General features: G+C 45.7%; 1 protein-coding gene across 4 annotated transcripts in view; it reads right to left on the bottom strand.

The window, feature by feature from the left end:
- The window catches only part of STXBP5 (syntaxin binding protein 5), a 206,388-nt gene that overhangs the window by 1,783 nt on the left and 188,580 nt on the right, over nt 1-16,025 (bottom strand). For all 4 annotated transcript variants that reach the window (XM_032804054.2, XM_032804056.2, XM_032804057.2 and 1 more), the window contains 3 exons: nt 12,663-12,828; nt 10,461-10,572; nt 1,081-1,301 (listed from right to left, as the gene is read on the bottom strand). In XM_032804054.2, coding sequence (XP_032659945.1) covers nt 1,081-1,301; nt 10,461-10,572; nt 12,663-12,828 — 499 coding nt within the window. The remainder of the gene's footprint in view (nt 1-1,080; nt 1,302-10,460; nt 10,573-12,662; nt 12,829-16,025) is intronic.

Here is a 16,025-nt window from a genome sequence, read left to right as displayed (position 1 = left end):
TGCTGAGAAACACGACAGGATGGAATTCTTGATCCGGTCCTTCCTGCATTAAAACTGCTCCTACACCACGCTCAGATGCATCTGTGGTTACTAGAAATCGTTTGTCAAAGTCTGGGGCCCTTAGCACAGGGTCAGACACGAGTGTCACCTTAAGCTGGTTAAAGGCCTTGGTTTGAAAAAGTTTATAATCGTTCATGCGTTCCTTAGGCATTTCAGCCACCACCTCTGCTAAGGGTCCACTGAGCTGTGGCCTCAGCTCTATCATGTACTGGTCTGTAGAGATGCTGTACCCAAGGCAGGCCCTTTCGAAATCTTCTAAGAAGGTCTCAGTATCATCACCTGCCTTGTAGGTGGGGAATTTTCTAGGATGGAAAGCAGTACCTGGAGAAGGGTTGTTGTTAACTTGCTAATTCCAGTTCATGCTTTCTCTCGCCTCCATCTCTTTTTCTCTCGCCTCCATAGCTCTTTTGTGGGCAGCCTCAGCCCTGGCCATCTGTCTGTCATGTTCCTTTTGGCTCTCCTCAGCCTGGAGTTTAGCTAATTCTAGCTGCTGTTAGATGGTCTTTTTTCCTTTGCCTGCTCTGCCTAAGCTATCTTGGTTTGCGAGATAAAAAAAAAAAAAATCCACAGCTTTAAACTGGACTTCTCAGAATGAGAAAGAGAACAGAAAAACTGGTTTGTAACTTGTCTTTTGTGAACTGTTAATTACCCTCCAGCTGAGCCCAGCTGGAAATCCTTTCTAACAAAACCTTGTTAGAAAAACCTTTATCTGTTTGCCTTCAGGGTATCTCTCCTTCACTGCTTCCCCAGCATCTCAAAGGAGGGAAAAAAAATCTGGCTTTTGGTTCCTAAAAAACCCCTCACCGCTGCTCACCATGTCAAGTGCCACAGACATGCAGATATACGATCACATAAAAGACAGTCAGTTCTTTATTTTTCATTATCTCACAAAGCTTTTTAACATTGTGATGAATTTATCCAACAGTAATATCAGCAGATACCATGACAAATCTGCTAAGGGTGAACATGCTGCTGCCTTTCTGGCTCCTGATTGTGAGGGTGACAGCTCAAAGAACTCACCTCATGAGCATGTTTAGAGAAAGACTCAGCACTACTTAGCACAGCAGCCGTTCTTTCGTCCAATTCTCCTAGTTTTTGCCCTCTTTCATCTAGTGCAATCCTGGCTCTTGTTAGTTCACCAGATACTCCAGATGCTGATCCTTTAACACCTTCAATACCACCAGGCCCTGGGATATGCTGAGCAAGACTTCTTGATGCCTTTCCAGATGCTGATTCTCCAACTATATATATTCAAGGAACAAGATAGCCTTATTTTTCTGTTTTGGGTTTCTATAAACTGATTAACTTTTCAGTGGTAACATTAGACAATGTTTAACTCCAACTTCAAAGCAGAAAAAATTAGGAATTTAACTCCAAATGATCATCCATTTAGTCATTCTGTTTGCCTAAAACAACAAATACTGCTGTTTAAAAAATTCTATTAACCTCGCTTCATATGCTACTGTAAAATTACTACTTTTTTCATTAGCCCAAAGAGGGGTCAAATTATTTTTCACTTAGGACACCAAATAACTAATGGCAGACCTGATTATTTGATATTTGTGAGGTCAGTTAATCAGAGAAAAATAATTTTTGATAGTAATCTGTTTAAGTCTTAGCTTAAGAAAACAAAATAGTGTCAGATATCAAAAAGAAAAAAATTACTCGTAATTTCTGGAGCATTATTTTTTTAAATTTCCGTTTCAATTTATTCTTACTGCGATCAGAATATGCATATTTCTGGTTGAACGGGTTGTTGCAATATCTTGAGATTTTCTGGTCAGATTTTATATTTCCATACTGAACGGTTCTCATTCCATTTAACAATATAGAATTATATTACTGAGTGCTTATCAAAAGAATGGCATCAATGAATTGTTTCATTTAGATTACAAGTGGAACATGTAGTGAGGCCTATAGTTAAAAACTACTATTCTGGAGACATTTCAGATACTTCTACAACTTTGTCAAATTTTTACGTTTCATTCAGAAATTTGAGCCAAGACAGTTTTGCTGTTTTTGAGAAAAGCATGAGTGAAAACACAGACGTTTGCAGTTATAAAAAAAACAACACACACACTTGTGGACATTTTTATAGATAGGTCTAGAGCAGAGGTGGGCAAACTATGGCCCATGGGCCATATCCAGTGGGATCCCTCCTGCTCGGTCCCTGAGCTCCTTCCCCCAATCCATCCCCTGCTGCTGCTGCTCCTCCTCCCCCCCAGCCTGCCCTGTCACTAGCGCAATCGTCTAGGCAGTGGAGCAACGAGCTCCTGGGGCAGTGCAGCTGCAGAGCCCGTCCCGTCCTTGTACTCTGTGCCACATGGTGCGTGGCTGTAGCAAGGTGAGTGGTGAGACAGAGATATGTAATGAATGAAGCACAGAGAACTCCTGCCTCATTCGCTGTAGTAGAAGTTAGATGGTGTGAATGAATAAAGAAGAGGTGGTCCTGATCTCGGCCTCATTCATAAATTATAAAGCCAGAAGGAAGCACTGTGATCATCTAGTCTGATGTCCTGTACAACAGTGATTCTCAACAAGGGGTCTGGGGCCCCTAGGTGGCCGCCAAGCATGGCTGGCATTAGACTCGCTAGGCCCAGGGTAGAAAGCCTAAGCTCTACTGCATGGGACCACAGCCTGGGGCCCCGAGCCCCACCACCCAGGGCTGAAGCCAAAGCCTGAACAACTTAGCTTTGCAGTGCTCTGTGTGGGACCCTGGGAAATTGCCCTGCTTGCTAACCCCTAACGCCGCCCTGGCTTTCATATGCAGAAAAATAGTTGGGCCATGTAGTTTTTATAGCATGTGCAGGGGGTATGGCTCAGAAAGAAAAAAGGTGCACAGCACAGTCCATAGGACTTCGTGAATTAGTTACTGTTTGAAATACAGCAGATCTTTTAGAAAAAGGACAGTTACCTGTTCCGTAACTGGCGTTCTTCGAGTGCTTGCTCATGTCTATTCTGCAGTAGGTGTATGTGTGCGCCACGTGCATCGGTGCCGGAAGTTTTTCCCTTAGCAGTACCCATAGGAGGAGCGCTGCTGCGACCCCTGGAGTGGCGCCTCTATAGTGCGCTGTAAGGGGAGCCACGTGCTCCCCCAACCCTCAGTTCCTTCTTACCAGACCAACTCTGACAGAGGGGAAGGAGGGCGAGATGTGGAATAGACATAAGCAACACATCTCGAAGAACGCCAGTTACGGAATAGGTAACTGTCCTTTCTTCTTCTTCGATGTGTATTCCATAGTAGGTGATTGCAAGCTATGTCCGATGGAGTTCTCAGATCCCCTGACTGAAGCACAGCTCTACTGAAACCAGCATCATCCCTGGCTTGGAGACGATCACATAGTGCAATGTGAACATGTGTACTGAGAACCAGGTAGCGGCTCTACAGATGTCCTGGATAGGGATATGGGCTACAAAGGCTGCCAATGAGGCCTGAGCCCTTGTCGAGTGAGCCCTTATGACAGGTGGTGTGGGAACCCCTGCTAGGTCATAGCATGCGTGGATGCACAATGTAATCCACTGGGAAAGTCTCTGGATGGAGATCAGTTGACCATTCATGCGCTCGGCCGAAGCCAGTTCTCTGTGCACATTGAGCACATGGAGGCAATGTTCCTTATTAGAGGCATGAGGTTTGGGGCAGAGGATAGGCAGGAAGATGTCCTGGTCCATGTGAAAAGTGGAGACCATCTTCGGGAGGAATGCTGGGTGTAGGTGGAGCTGCACCTTGTCCTTGTGAAAGACTGTGTAAGGAGGGGGTTGCAGGTCAGGGCCCTGAGCTCTGAGAGTTGCCGGGCTGACGTGATGGCCACAAGGAAGGTGGCCATGAAAGGTGGGACCATGAGCTTGTGGCCAGGGGTTCGAATGGGGGCCCCATGAGGCGGGATAACACCAAATTTAGATCCCACTGAGGGACAGGGGCTCTAGCACAAGGAAAGGACTGGTCTAGCCCTTTAAGGAAACACCCGGTCATGGAATGGGAGAAAACTGAGCAGCCCTAGACCGGCAGATGGAATGCCGAAATAGCCGCCAGGTGCACCCTGACAGAGGAAGGGGCCAGGCCTTGAGTTCTAAGGTGAAAGAGGTACTCGAGGATAAGTTGGAGCGGGGCGGACATTGGGGAAGTACCCTGCTTGACCTCCCACTGGGAGAACCTGGTAGGCTCAACGTGTGGATGGCTTTCTACTGTCGAGAAGTACACGCCTGACCCCTTCCGAACACCTTCTCTCCTTCACATCTAGCCATTGATCAGCCATGCTGTCAAATGGAGGGTGGCCAGATTGGGGTGGAGGTGGCGGCCTTGGGAGAGGAGGTCCGGGCAGAGCGGCAATGGCCGCGGAGGGGCCACAAGCAAGCCCAGGACGGCCCCGTACCACTTTGCTGGGACCAAGCTGGGGCGATCAGGAAGATGCACGCCTTGTCCATTTTCACTTTCTCCAGGACCTTGCCAATGAGGGCAAATGGGGGAAAGGCACAGAGGAGCTGTCCCGACCATGACAGGAGGAAGGTATCTGAGATCCTGTTCCTCCCCACTCCCGTCTGGAACAGAACTGGTGGCAACAGCGGTTCTGTTGGGTCGCAAACAGGTCTCCTTGGGGAGTGCCCCAGGCTCAGAAAAGCTGGTGAGTGACCTCCGGACTGGAGCAACCACTCATGTTGGGAGGAGAAAACCCTACTCAAGCAATCAGCCTGTGTGTTGCTGACGCCTGGCAGGTAGAAAGCCTTCAGGGAGATGTTGTGGGCTATACACAACTCCCATAGGCTGAGGGCTTCCAGGCAGAGGACCTCGTTCCGCTTTGCCTGTTGATGTAAAACATCGTGGTGATGTTGTCTGTGAGTACTCTGACCACCTTGCCGCGCAGCTGGGAGCTGAATGCCACACAGGCTAAGCGTATCGCCCTGAGTTCCCTGACATTTATGTGAAGGGACAGCTCCATGGCTGACCACATCCTTTGGGTCTGTGAGTTCCCTATGTGGGCCCTGCTGCCGAGGTCTGACGCATCGGACACTAGGTCTAGTGATGGGGTCGGGTCCTGGAAGGGAACTCCCCGGAGCATATTGGCTGGGTAGGACCACCATTGTAGCATGGCGATCACCTGCGCCGATACCGAGGGGACCTTGTCTAGTTTGTCCCAGGCTAGGGAGAACTCTGAGGCCAACCAGAGTTGGAGGGGCCTCATCTGAAGCCTGGCGTGGCGGAACACGTACATGCACGCCACCATGTGGTCCAGGAGCTGATGGCATGCCCTGGCCATGGTGACAGGGAACTCTGTGACCGAGCCTATGAGCCCTTTAAGTGTCTGGAACCTGTCCAGGGGAAGGGAGGCTGTGGCCTTGGAGGCATCCAGGAGAGCACTTATGAATTCTATAAAAAGCGACAAAGAGTCCTTTGGCACCTTATAGACTAACAGAAATATTGGAGCATAAGCTTTTGTGGGTGAATACCCACTTCATCAGACACAATACTTATGTTAGTCTATAACAGTGGTTGGCAACCTTTCAGAAGTGATGTGCCAAGTCTTCATTTATTCACTCTATTTTAAGGTTTCGCGTGCCAGTAATACATTTTAACGTTTTTAGAAGGTCTCTTTCTATAAGTCTATAATACATAACTAAATTATTGCTGTATGTGAAGTAAATAAGGTTTTAAAAATGTTTAAAATTCATTTAAAATTAAATTACAATGCAGAGCCCCCTGGACCGGTGGCCAGGACCCAGGCAGTGAGAGTGCCACTGAAAATCAGCACACGTGCCGGTGGCACGTGTGCCATAGGTTGCCTATCCCTGGTCTATAAGGTGCCACAGGACTCTGTCGCTTTTTACAGATTCAGACTAACACGGCTACCCCTCTGATGCTACGAATTCTATGCACTGCACTGGAACCAGTGTCGACTTGGCCTCATTCGCTAAGAGGCTTAGGTTGGCACATGTAGCTAAGAGCAGGTCCACATGGTTTTGTACCTGGGACCACGAGTTGCTCTTGAGCAGCCAGTTGTTCAGGTAGGGGAATAGCTGTACCCCTTGGCATCTGAGGTGTGCCACCACTAATGCCATACACTTTGTGAATACCCTGGGCACGGTGGACAAGCCAAACGGAAGGACCGTAAATTGGTAGTGGTCTTGTCCCACTAGGAAACGGAGGAAGCATCTGTGCCTCTTAATATATGAACATGGAAGTATGCGTCCTGAAGATCCAGGGCTGCATACCTATCGCCAGGGTCCAGAACGGGTATGATACGTGCCAGAGAGACCATGCGGAACCAGCATTTTGTCATGAACTGACTGAGGTCTCACAGATCCAGGATGGGCCTGAGCCCCCCTTTCGCCTTGGGGATCAGGAAGTAACGAGAGTAAATCCCTTTCCAGTTCCCACAGAACCTTCTCCACAGCTCCAAAGCTGAGAAGCAGACCCACTTCCTATTGTAGCAGGGGTAAATGTGATGGATCCCCCTTGCTGTCGGAAGGAGGGGGGTGGGAGGGAGGGCAAGGTGAGACAAATTGTAGTGTGTAACCCTGGGAAATGGTGTTGAGGACCCCTTGGTCCGATGTTATTCGGGACCATCCCATAAGGGACGCACACAAGCGGTTGCTGAAAGTAAACTTTATTGGTAGGAGGTTCCTCTTGGGGGTCACCGGAGTACCCTCCTGCAACCAACCAGTCAAAACTGCCTCTTGCTCTGCTGCTTGCCCCTGGAGGGCCCAGGCTGTGGGGCAGAGTGAGACTGCCTCTGAGGTCGCCTCTCTTGGGTCTTGGACCTCTTGTAGGCAGGCTCGTATTTTGGCTGCATGCAGGGACGGAGGCCTGCGTCTTAGGTTTTTCTTTGGGTGGGATGTAGAGCCGGAGGGTTTGAAGGGTGGTATGTGAGTCCTTCATGCCATGGAGTCTCAGGTTGTTTGTTCTGCAAACAGGTCCTTGCCATCAAAGGGAAGATCCTGCATCACAGACTGCGCCTCCGCGGAGAGCCCAGACAGCAGTAGCCACGATGCCCTGCGCATGGGCACAGCCAAGGCCATGGACCAAGCAGCCATGTCAGCTGCATCTGACGCCACCTGCAGAGCAGTCTTGGTGGTGGCGGCGGCAGCAGCACTCTCCTTCACCAGCGCCTTAAAATCCTTCCTTTTGCATTCCAGGAGGGAGGGCTCGAATTTTGGCAGTGACCCCCACAAGTTAAACTCATAATGACTGAGAAGGTCCTGGTGGTTGGCCACCCAGACCTGGAAGCTGGCAGACGAATAAAGCTTCCTGCCAAATGAGTCCAGTTTTTTAGAGTCTTTATTTTTGGGTATGAGTCCTGGTTAACCCTGTCTTTCCCTATGATTTACGGAAGTTGGGGGCCTGGTGGATATGAAGATATTCATGCCCTTTCATGGGCATGAAGTATTTGTGCTCTGCTTTTTTCAATATCAGCGCAAGGGAGGCCAGCGTTTGCCAGAGGGCATTGGAGATGCTAGCCACCCCTTCGTGCAGTGGGAGGGCCACTCTGCCTGGTACCGAGGATGAGAGCACGTTAAACAGCGAGTCTGAGGGTCCCTCCATCTCCTCAGCTTGGAGTTGGAGACTGGATGCTACCCGCTTTAGTAGCTCCTGATGAGCCCTGAAGTCCTCCTGCAGTGCAGAGGGGGTTGGGGCTGCAATTTTGTCATTCGGTGCGGAGGAGGGGGCTGGTATGGGGCTCTGCACATCCGCCGGTGCCACGGAATCCACCCGTTGGTTGGACTCCTCATGCAGTGCTGAGGATCCATGACCTGCTGATCTATCCCTCGGAGGTCTGGATAGTGCAGCTCAAGGAGCCTCCGCTGCTCTGCCATTGACCGAAGGCCTGGCTGGGTGTGTATGGGGGAAGTCAGGGGGTCCACTGGCCTTGCCACGGGGGCCCTTGCCATTGACTCTGGTGTGGTACCGGCAGCACCAGCTGGTTGGGTTGGCCTGGTTGAGTTGTAGGGTGCTGCGTGGAGGTCGGGGTTAACAACGACTTATTGGTGCTGTGGGAGCAGTACAAGAGGTGGTACCGAGAGCGATGTCTGCCATGGGACCGGGACTCTGACGTCGAGGAATGGTGCCGAGCTGTTACTCCTCGAGACACTTTGACACGTAGATCCGCAACAATGGCGAGCTGGTGATCCCCGCCGGGGGCTGTGGGCATGGTGCCTCGAGGCGAGAGCTGGAGCGTGACCGGTGACGGCGCCTGTGTTGGGAGCAGCTTCAGTGGCTCCACTGAGAATGGAAGCGTCTACAGCATCTGCACCTGTCCCGCCGATACTCTGTACTCAGTGTGGAACGGTGCCTGGAACTCCACTCTGACGGCATCCAACCAGACAACCTGTTGGGCGACGAAAGCGGAGGGTGGAGGCTGTGTCCTGACAGGACACTGAGCGGGCCCAAGAGCGATCCCCTGACCGGAATCTGTGTCGGATCGGTGTCAACTGATGAGAGCCCAGCGGTGGCTTGCCTCTAGAGTGGGGTCCGGGTGCCGGCGGTGCCCCTGGCACCTGCAGAGTCATAATGTCTTTGGCCACCTGCAGGACCTCCAGCGTCGAAGACATGCGGACGTCCAGAGAGGCCTGAATTGATGTAACTGGGCTGCTCTGCTCAACCTGAGTTGGCCTTCTGGAGCGACTGGGAGAGGGGCGGGGAGAGACTGGACTAGGGCTGCCCGACGCAGGTCTAGCCTCACCCCTTGCTTTCTCTCAATGCCTCAGAGGACGGGGTCTTTCTCTGCTTCTTGAACAGGGAGCGGTGCCGGCCACCGGAAGGTGCTGGGAGATCGATGCGCACCAAAGACAAAGTGACCGGTGCCAATTCCGCACAGTGCACTGGGTTTGGGGCTAGTGCCGACTCCATGAGAAGGGCCCAAAGTCTAATGTCTCTCTCTTTTTTAGTTATGGGTTTAAAGGACCTGCAGATTTTACAGCGGTCACTGATGTGAGATTTGCAGCAGAGACAGTTGGCATGCGGGTCACTTCTAGGCATTGAACGCCTGCAAGACTCGCATGATTTAAACCTTGGGGCCCGGGGCATGCCCCGGCCTGAACACCAACTAACTAACTAAGCTGAAAACTTTACTGAACTAACACACACACACACAGGTACTCCTAACAACGAAACGAGTTCTGGGACGAGCTGCAGCAAAGCTGGAGCAAGTAGTTCCAATGCACCGTCGCTGGCAGCAAGAAGGAACTGAGGGTGGGGGGAGCGTGCAGCTCCCCTTATAGCACGCTATAGAGGCGCCACTGCAGGCGTCGCAGCAGCGCTCCCCCTACGGGTACTGCTAAGGGAAAAACTGCCAACACCGGTGCATATGGCGCGCACGCACATCTACTGTGGAATACACATGAGCAAGCACTCGAAGAAGAAACATCCAATCTTGATTTAAAAATTTCCAGTGATGGAGAATTACCAAGATGCTTGGTCAATTGTTTCAATGGATATTGTCCTCACTGTTAAAAAAGTTATGCCTTATTTCTACCTGAATTTGTATAGTTTCAATTTCCAGCCATTGGATATTGTTACATTTTTGACTGCTAGACTGAACAGCTCATTTTCAAATTTCTGTTCCCCATGAAGATACTTACAGAATGTAATCAGTTCTAAACCTTTAATCATTCTTGTGGTTCTTCTCTGAATTCTAATATCCAAATTCTGAAATCTAATAATCAGCATCCTTGAATTATAGACATTAAAACTAGGCACAGTATTCCAGTAGTGATTGCATTAGTGCCAAAACAGAGATGTGACTATATCATTTCATACTCCTACTCCTACTCAAATGTTCCCCTGTTTATATATCTAAGGATCACATTAGCCCTTGTGGTCAGCAATGCATCGGGAACTCATGTTCAGCTGATTCTCCACTAGTATCCCAAGATGGTTGGTTTTTCCCCCACCAGAGTCACTGCTTCCCAGGATAAAGTTGCCTATTTTGTAAGTATGGTCTACATTCTTTGGTTTTAGATTTATAACTTTACATTTGGCCATATTAAAATGTGATCCAGATCTTTCTGTATTACTGACCTGTCCGCTTCATTATTTACTACTTCCCTCCCATATTTGAGTCATCAGTACAGTGGATGGATGGTGCTCAGTGAATCATGAATGACGACGATGAACACAATTATGTATCAGCTGTTTTATTTAGTACACCATCCAACCCCTGCATAAATGAGGCAGAAGATTCAGTGGAAAGCAATATGTGATCTTGGACTTAAGGATTTCATTACATTGCGTATAAATAAGAGAGTTATGTTTGCACAGGAAATCTTATTTCCTAGTTTCCGAGTGCTTCTCTTTGCAACATTAATCTTCTTTTAATGTACAATTTGTATAGAATATTTAAATACATTCTGCATGGTTCACCACTTTCCTCATGTGGAAATACTTTTCGGAATAAAAAATATGAACTTACAGAGTTCTTCTCTGTCGAGTGACTGTGCACCACCTCCAAACAGGCCTTTAAAGAAACCCCTATTTGGGGCTTCTGGCGTTTCTACTGGAGTGAAGAGCTCACCCAACATTTCCTTTGTAATGAAAAAAAAAATTATTGCTACAAAACTCTTATAAAAAACACAAGATTACTGTAGTCCATTTTCACTTTAACCATCTACCTTTAGGGTTTGCAATTTAATAATGCAACATATTCACACTAGGACAGAACTTTTCAGCAGATATTCAGAACAATTATCTTCTATGTTTGGCAGTATGCCTGAACAGAAGTCAAAAACAGATCAGGAAACTCTTCAAAGTCATCTGCTAACTAATAGTTTGAGCTTGTAATACAGGAGTATTTGAAAAGTAATATTTGAGAATAGCCATGTCTTCCCCCAACTGAAAATTGGGCAACACTAACTCTTTTCCTGCTGAAACTACATTTACCACGTTCCGTTTATGTCCAAACTTATGTGCAGTTCATGTTATTCTGCCTAATTTTTAAATGTTGGATAATTTCAAGACATCAAGTCATTTCCATAGCTTCTGATACACAAGTCTGGCTATCTAATATTTCATTGTGGCACCATGTCTTCATTATATAACAAGCTGCCTTTACAATTTTTTTCTGACTTCTAATATGCAAAACATACAAATTCAAGAACAGGTAAATCAGGTCCTATTAAAAAAACACTCAGCTTCTTTTCTTTTCACTTATAACTGTGGCTGAAAAGCTGTCTTAGTTCTGGAATTTTTAAAATGAGATAACATTAGGATGGACAGCAATTGGATATTCATGGATTCACTTTTTGGAGTTCTAGAATGAAATCCTGGCCTCACTAAAGTGAATGGGAGTTTTGTCATTGACTTCAACAAGGCCAAGATTTTACCCCTACTGTGTTACTTCAAAACTCCTGCAAAATGTTATCCTTTCAGGGACATTTTTCTCATTTGGCTCTGTTTCACCCAGAGGCTCATGAGCATGGAAAAGAACTGATCCAACAGCATGGGAGCAACAGATCTCATGAACTTAACTCTAAATAGATACGTATATAATAGTATAAGAAGATGTACAGTGCACACATTCCTGATGGATGTCAGCGGATAGATTTCTTGTGGTTTCTATCCCAGAATTTCTGTTTCTACAGTGATATTAAAATTTGCACTTAGTGGCATAAAACTTTGACTGAAGTTCTGAGATGCTGGGTCCTCCCTAGATCCCCGCTCTTGGGTACCATCCCTTTTGTGGGAAGTAGACATAATGGTGCAATTTTCAGGAACACTTGGTGCTGCTTAACTATTCTCCCATTGAAATTAGCATTAACTTCAATAGGAGCAGAGTCAGGACAATGCTGACTGCTTTTGAAAATCTCACCCAAGATGCTTTCATGATATTCACAAGGCAGCCAATACACATACTGAAGCGTACACAGTATACAACACATCCTGGTATTTAATGGTCAGTTCCATTTTTATCTAAATTATCCTTATGAGAGTTGTAAGCCCAGGACAGATGACTAAGTGGACTAAGAATCAGGCTTGTATGCTTACATGTTTCCAGCTATGCACTGATGTTGAAGATCCCACAGTACTTTTCCAAAAAAGGATAATGCCCTAATCCTGCAACATGTTGCTTGTTGCATGTGCATCTTCCACAGTTCCAACACTGCGGGAATTCTTCCCTATCCAGAACTGGCGCTTGTGGAGTCCCTTTATGCTGCTCTGGGCCTTTTATTTGTTATATAGGACCAAAAAAGAGATGAGAATCTCATGCTTCGTCTCTGAAATTTCTGCAACATAATGCGTCAATCAAAATGCCTTGAGTTTGTGCTCCCTGCCTCTGGCAGCATGTATCTTTGATTACTACCATTTTGACTGGAGGAATTTTGAAGTCCTTAACTGCAAGAATTATCAAGGAAGTTTCACATGGAACATGACTGACAAAAAAAAGGAAAAGACTGCCCCACGGATGTACAAGGGATGTTTCACACCACCATTTGGGAGAAAGGGAACTGAAGCACGAGAGATCATGATGTGTTATGCACTGTAAAGCCCTCCAGTGCACCATAACTTCTTTAGAGGGGGTTTTAATCTACCATGTGATTATCAAGAATTAAGATCTGGCTCCTGTAGAGGATACCTACTTTTGAAGAAACAACAGCATTAACAGTATAATCTTTACCTGTAGGTTTTCACAAGTTTCTTGACTGTACGTGATTCTCTGAATTTCTGTAGGTGAGACAAGATACAACGCCTGTCCGTTGTTCGTGAAGCAGAATGTTCTGGCTATCCGCATGTTGGTAAGTGGCAGGTAATGTACATCCAACAATGGTCTTAAACTTGGCAAACTTGAGAAGAGAATTAAAAGATCATTTAAGTTTTACCTTATTATTATTATTGTTCAGTTTCTCAATTTATATTTACAAACTGTATTACACTCTTCTTCTTCTCCTTTTTAATCATGTTACTAACGGTACTGCAGTAGACTGGTAAGTATAATTCAGTGAGGGCATGAAACCTCAGTGATAACAAACAACATGTAGTGAACCAGGTAGCTCCTTGATTTTAGACCTAACCCCTTCCCGCTCCCCGGTAGTACAAAAGTTTATTGCCTAAAATTTAAAGTAGCATTGAACAATTAACTTCTAGCACAAAATTTTACTGCCCTTCCATATGAATACAGACACACACTTTTAAACCTACACTATAAATTCAAGATAGGTCACTTCTGGAAGAATTAGAGTTTCACTAGAAGAGACTATTTCATTGTGTAATTTTTTTTTTTTTTTTTTTTTTAAAGGGAAATGGGCATGGAAAGTACTCTCAGAAAGAAAGATTTCTACCGTCTTGGTGTGAACTAGTCTCCCCTTTTCCCTAATCTGGTTGCATTTCAAGAGGAAACAAAGCTTACCTACCTTATACTTTTTATTTATTTATTTTTTTAAATATATAACCTTGCAGGATTCTCACTTCTTGGCCTCACTAGAACAAGTCAGGCTGAATTCTCAAAGGCAGCAATAATGGGCTAGACCACAAACCATGCCCCGTACTGGTGATCACATACAATCTCTGGGCTGTAAACATCATCCTTGGAACTTTTCAGTCAGTTTTTTATGTTATTGGGAAGCAATGCTTTCCTGCAACCCCACCCCCTGAAATAAGTTAGCCAATCATAATAAAATGACCGAAAAGATAGGCCACCATCTTAAAGTTCCCTTAGAAACTTGGGTGAGAGAGCAAAAAGTCATGCAAGAGGTTATCTTCAGAGTTGAAGAATTACATGCCAAGAAGTTTCCTTCTACTCTAAAGATACCAGTTGGTAGGATTCTAACTCCTGGAGATCAAAAAAATTGTAAAGGCAAAAATGAAACTATAACTAGCAGTAAAGAAGAAAAAGGGTAATAGCAACAACATGTACAAGAAGGTTTTTTTCTTCATGTAAAATCTTTCTTCAAAACATCAAGCTTATCAAGCCTGATAGCCTGTTGAAAACAAAATTTCAAAAGCATAGCCAACTAAACAGACATCTCTTAAGAAACATATCAAGGAGGTGGAGAGTTTGGGCTGCCCTGCTTCAGAAATAGGTTCTGCAGGAGAGAGACCAGAACAGGATTCCTCTGTAGGGGCTGAATTAAAACAGTATTGCTTTGTAAATATGTGGTGCAGGGTTGAAGTGGCTGGCTGGCATGCATCTGAAACAGAAATAAGTGAAGACAGAGAGGAAGTTGCTCTAAGATTAATTGAGCCAATATGTTTTTCCAGCTTCAAGGTAGGTCAATCACAGATATCTTAGATAGATATCAAACAAAGCAATACATTGGGTGGATTTTGTGTGAGGTATTTAGCCTGCTCCATTAGAATGGAAGGAACTTTTAACATTATAGAGCTAGAGAAGGGCTTTGCCAGGGCATGTGAATATGAGAAAAATGTTGTCCTGCCAATATGCTCAGTAAGGTGGAGCTCCATCACTACTTTGAAGATGACTCTGCAGCACCAACTTATCCTCGTAAAGCTTGGTCTAGGAGGATCAGTTACTAGAGTCTGAAGTTCATGCACTCTGCAAGCTCAAGTCTCCGCCACAAGGAAACGGTGTTTTAAAAGGAACAAAGTAATTTGTCAGGACAATATTAACGTTTCATGACACAGGAGGCATTTTAATTGGAAAGGGTGGTAAAATGTGTCAAGCCCTGGGCCCCTGCATGAACCTGATGATGAGGGGCTGTGGAAGCACTGATCTACCTTTGACCAATGAGCGGTAAGTCAAAGCAGCTACCCAACGAATTTAGATGGAGCTAGACTTTAGATTAGACTCAGACATTTGAAGAAGGTTGTTCAAGCAGTTTCTGCACTACACTGTGAATAGGTTGCATTTGGAAATCTATTCCCTAAAGACGATTGTACCTGGTCTGCTACCAGGCCACTGAGGCCAGAATATCATACTGTGTCATACTAATGGGATGTGAAAGGCCATGTGTTGTATGCTTCAAGGTCCACTGCAGCTGCCTCACAAGGCCAAACATTTGTAGCATCATCCAAGATGTGACTTGCTAGCTCTTGCATATCCTTTCTGCCAGACCAGCGGTCCCAGATCCTGCCAATCTATTTTAAATATTTCAACTTAAATGACATATTTATGATCACTTTCTTTGACATTTTAATTAGCCATCATTTTGGATGAATTTGTTAATTTAGAAATAGTTACATCTTGTGACTGGGAGAAGACTGGATGATAAAATGAATAGAATAAACTTCTCCTTAGTAATTCTCTTCTTGCAAAATGACCAGCATTCTTGTTTTGAAAGCATGTAGGACTAGTGATATTTTTTTCTTATGGTTCTGTAGGCTAGGAGTTAAGGATTTTTGACAGAGTATATCTACCTTAATCTTATATTAAGAAGTCCTTGAAGCATCTGCCTCACACTAGAGAGTCCTAGAAGGAGTTACGAGAACTGTTTGGCTGTATGTTATAATTATAGACAGGGCTGGTTTCCTGACACTTCCCATTATAAAACACTATTTTCAGTTGCTTGTATTAGTGGTTCTTAACTTTTCCAGACTACTGTACCCCTTTCAGGAGACTGATTGGTCTTGCGTACCTCAAGTTTCACCTCACTTAAAAACTACCTGCTTACAAAAATCAGGCGTAAAAATACGAAAAGTGCCACAGCACTTTTTAAAATGAATTCATTGGAATATAAATATCATGCTTACATTTCAGTGTCATACTTGAGCTGATTTTTCATTTGTGAGCCTTGTCTGAAGCCCAAGCGCCAAGTGGTGGGGCTGAAGCATGTAACTTAACTTCACGAGGCCCTCTGTGGTGTGGGGCCCCAGGCAATTCCCGTGCTTACCACCCAGGTTGAGAAACACTGATCTAGATTAATTGAATACCCCCTAGAAGAACACTGCCTACAGCAAAGGGGTACACATACCCTTGGCTGAGGAACCACTGTCTTATATCTTTGCCAAATTTTAACCATTTCAGCTGAACATTTTCTATGCCAAGTGTCTGCCTCAGGCCATGTGTGGTTTTTTGTTTGTTTTT

This window comes from Chelonoidis abingdonii, chromosome 3, assembly GCF_003597395.2.
Source record: "Chelonoidis abingdonii isolate Lonesome George chromosome 3, CheloAbing_2.0, whole genome shotgun sequence".
Taxonomy (NCBI): Eukaryota; Metazoa; Chordata; order Testudines; family Testudinidae; genus Chelonoidis; species Chelonoidis abingdonii.
The sequence above is the reverse complement of the archived record's forward strand: the minus strand, read 5'-3'. Positions and strand labels throughout refer to the sequence as shown.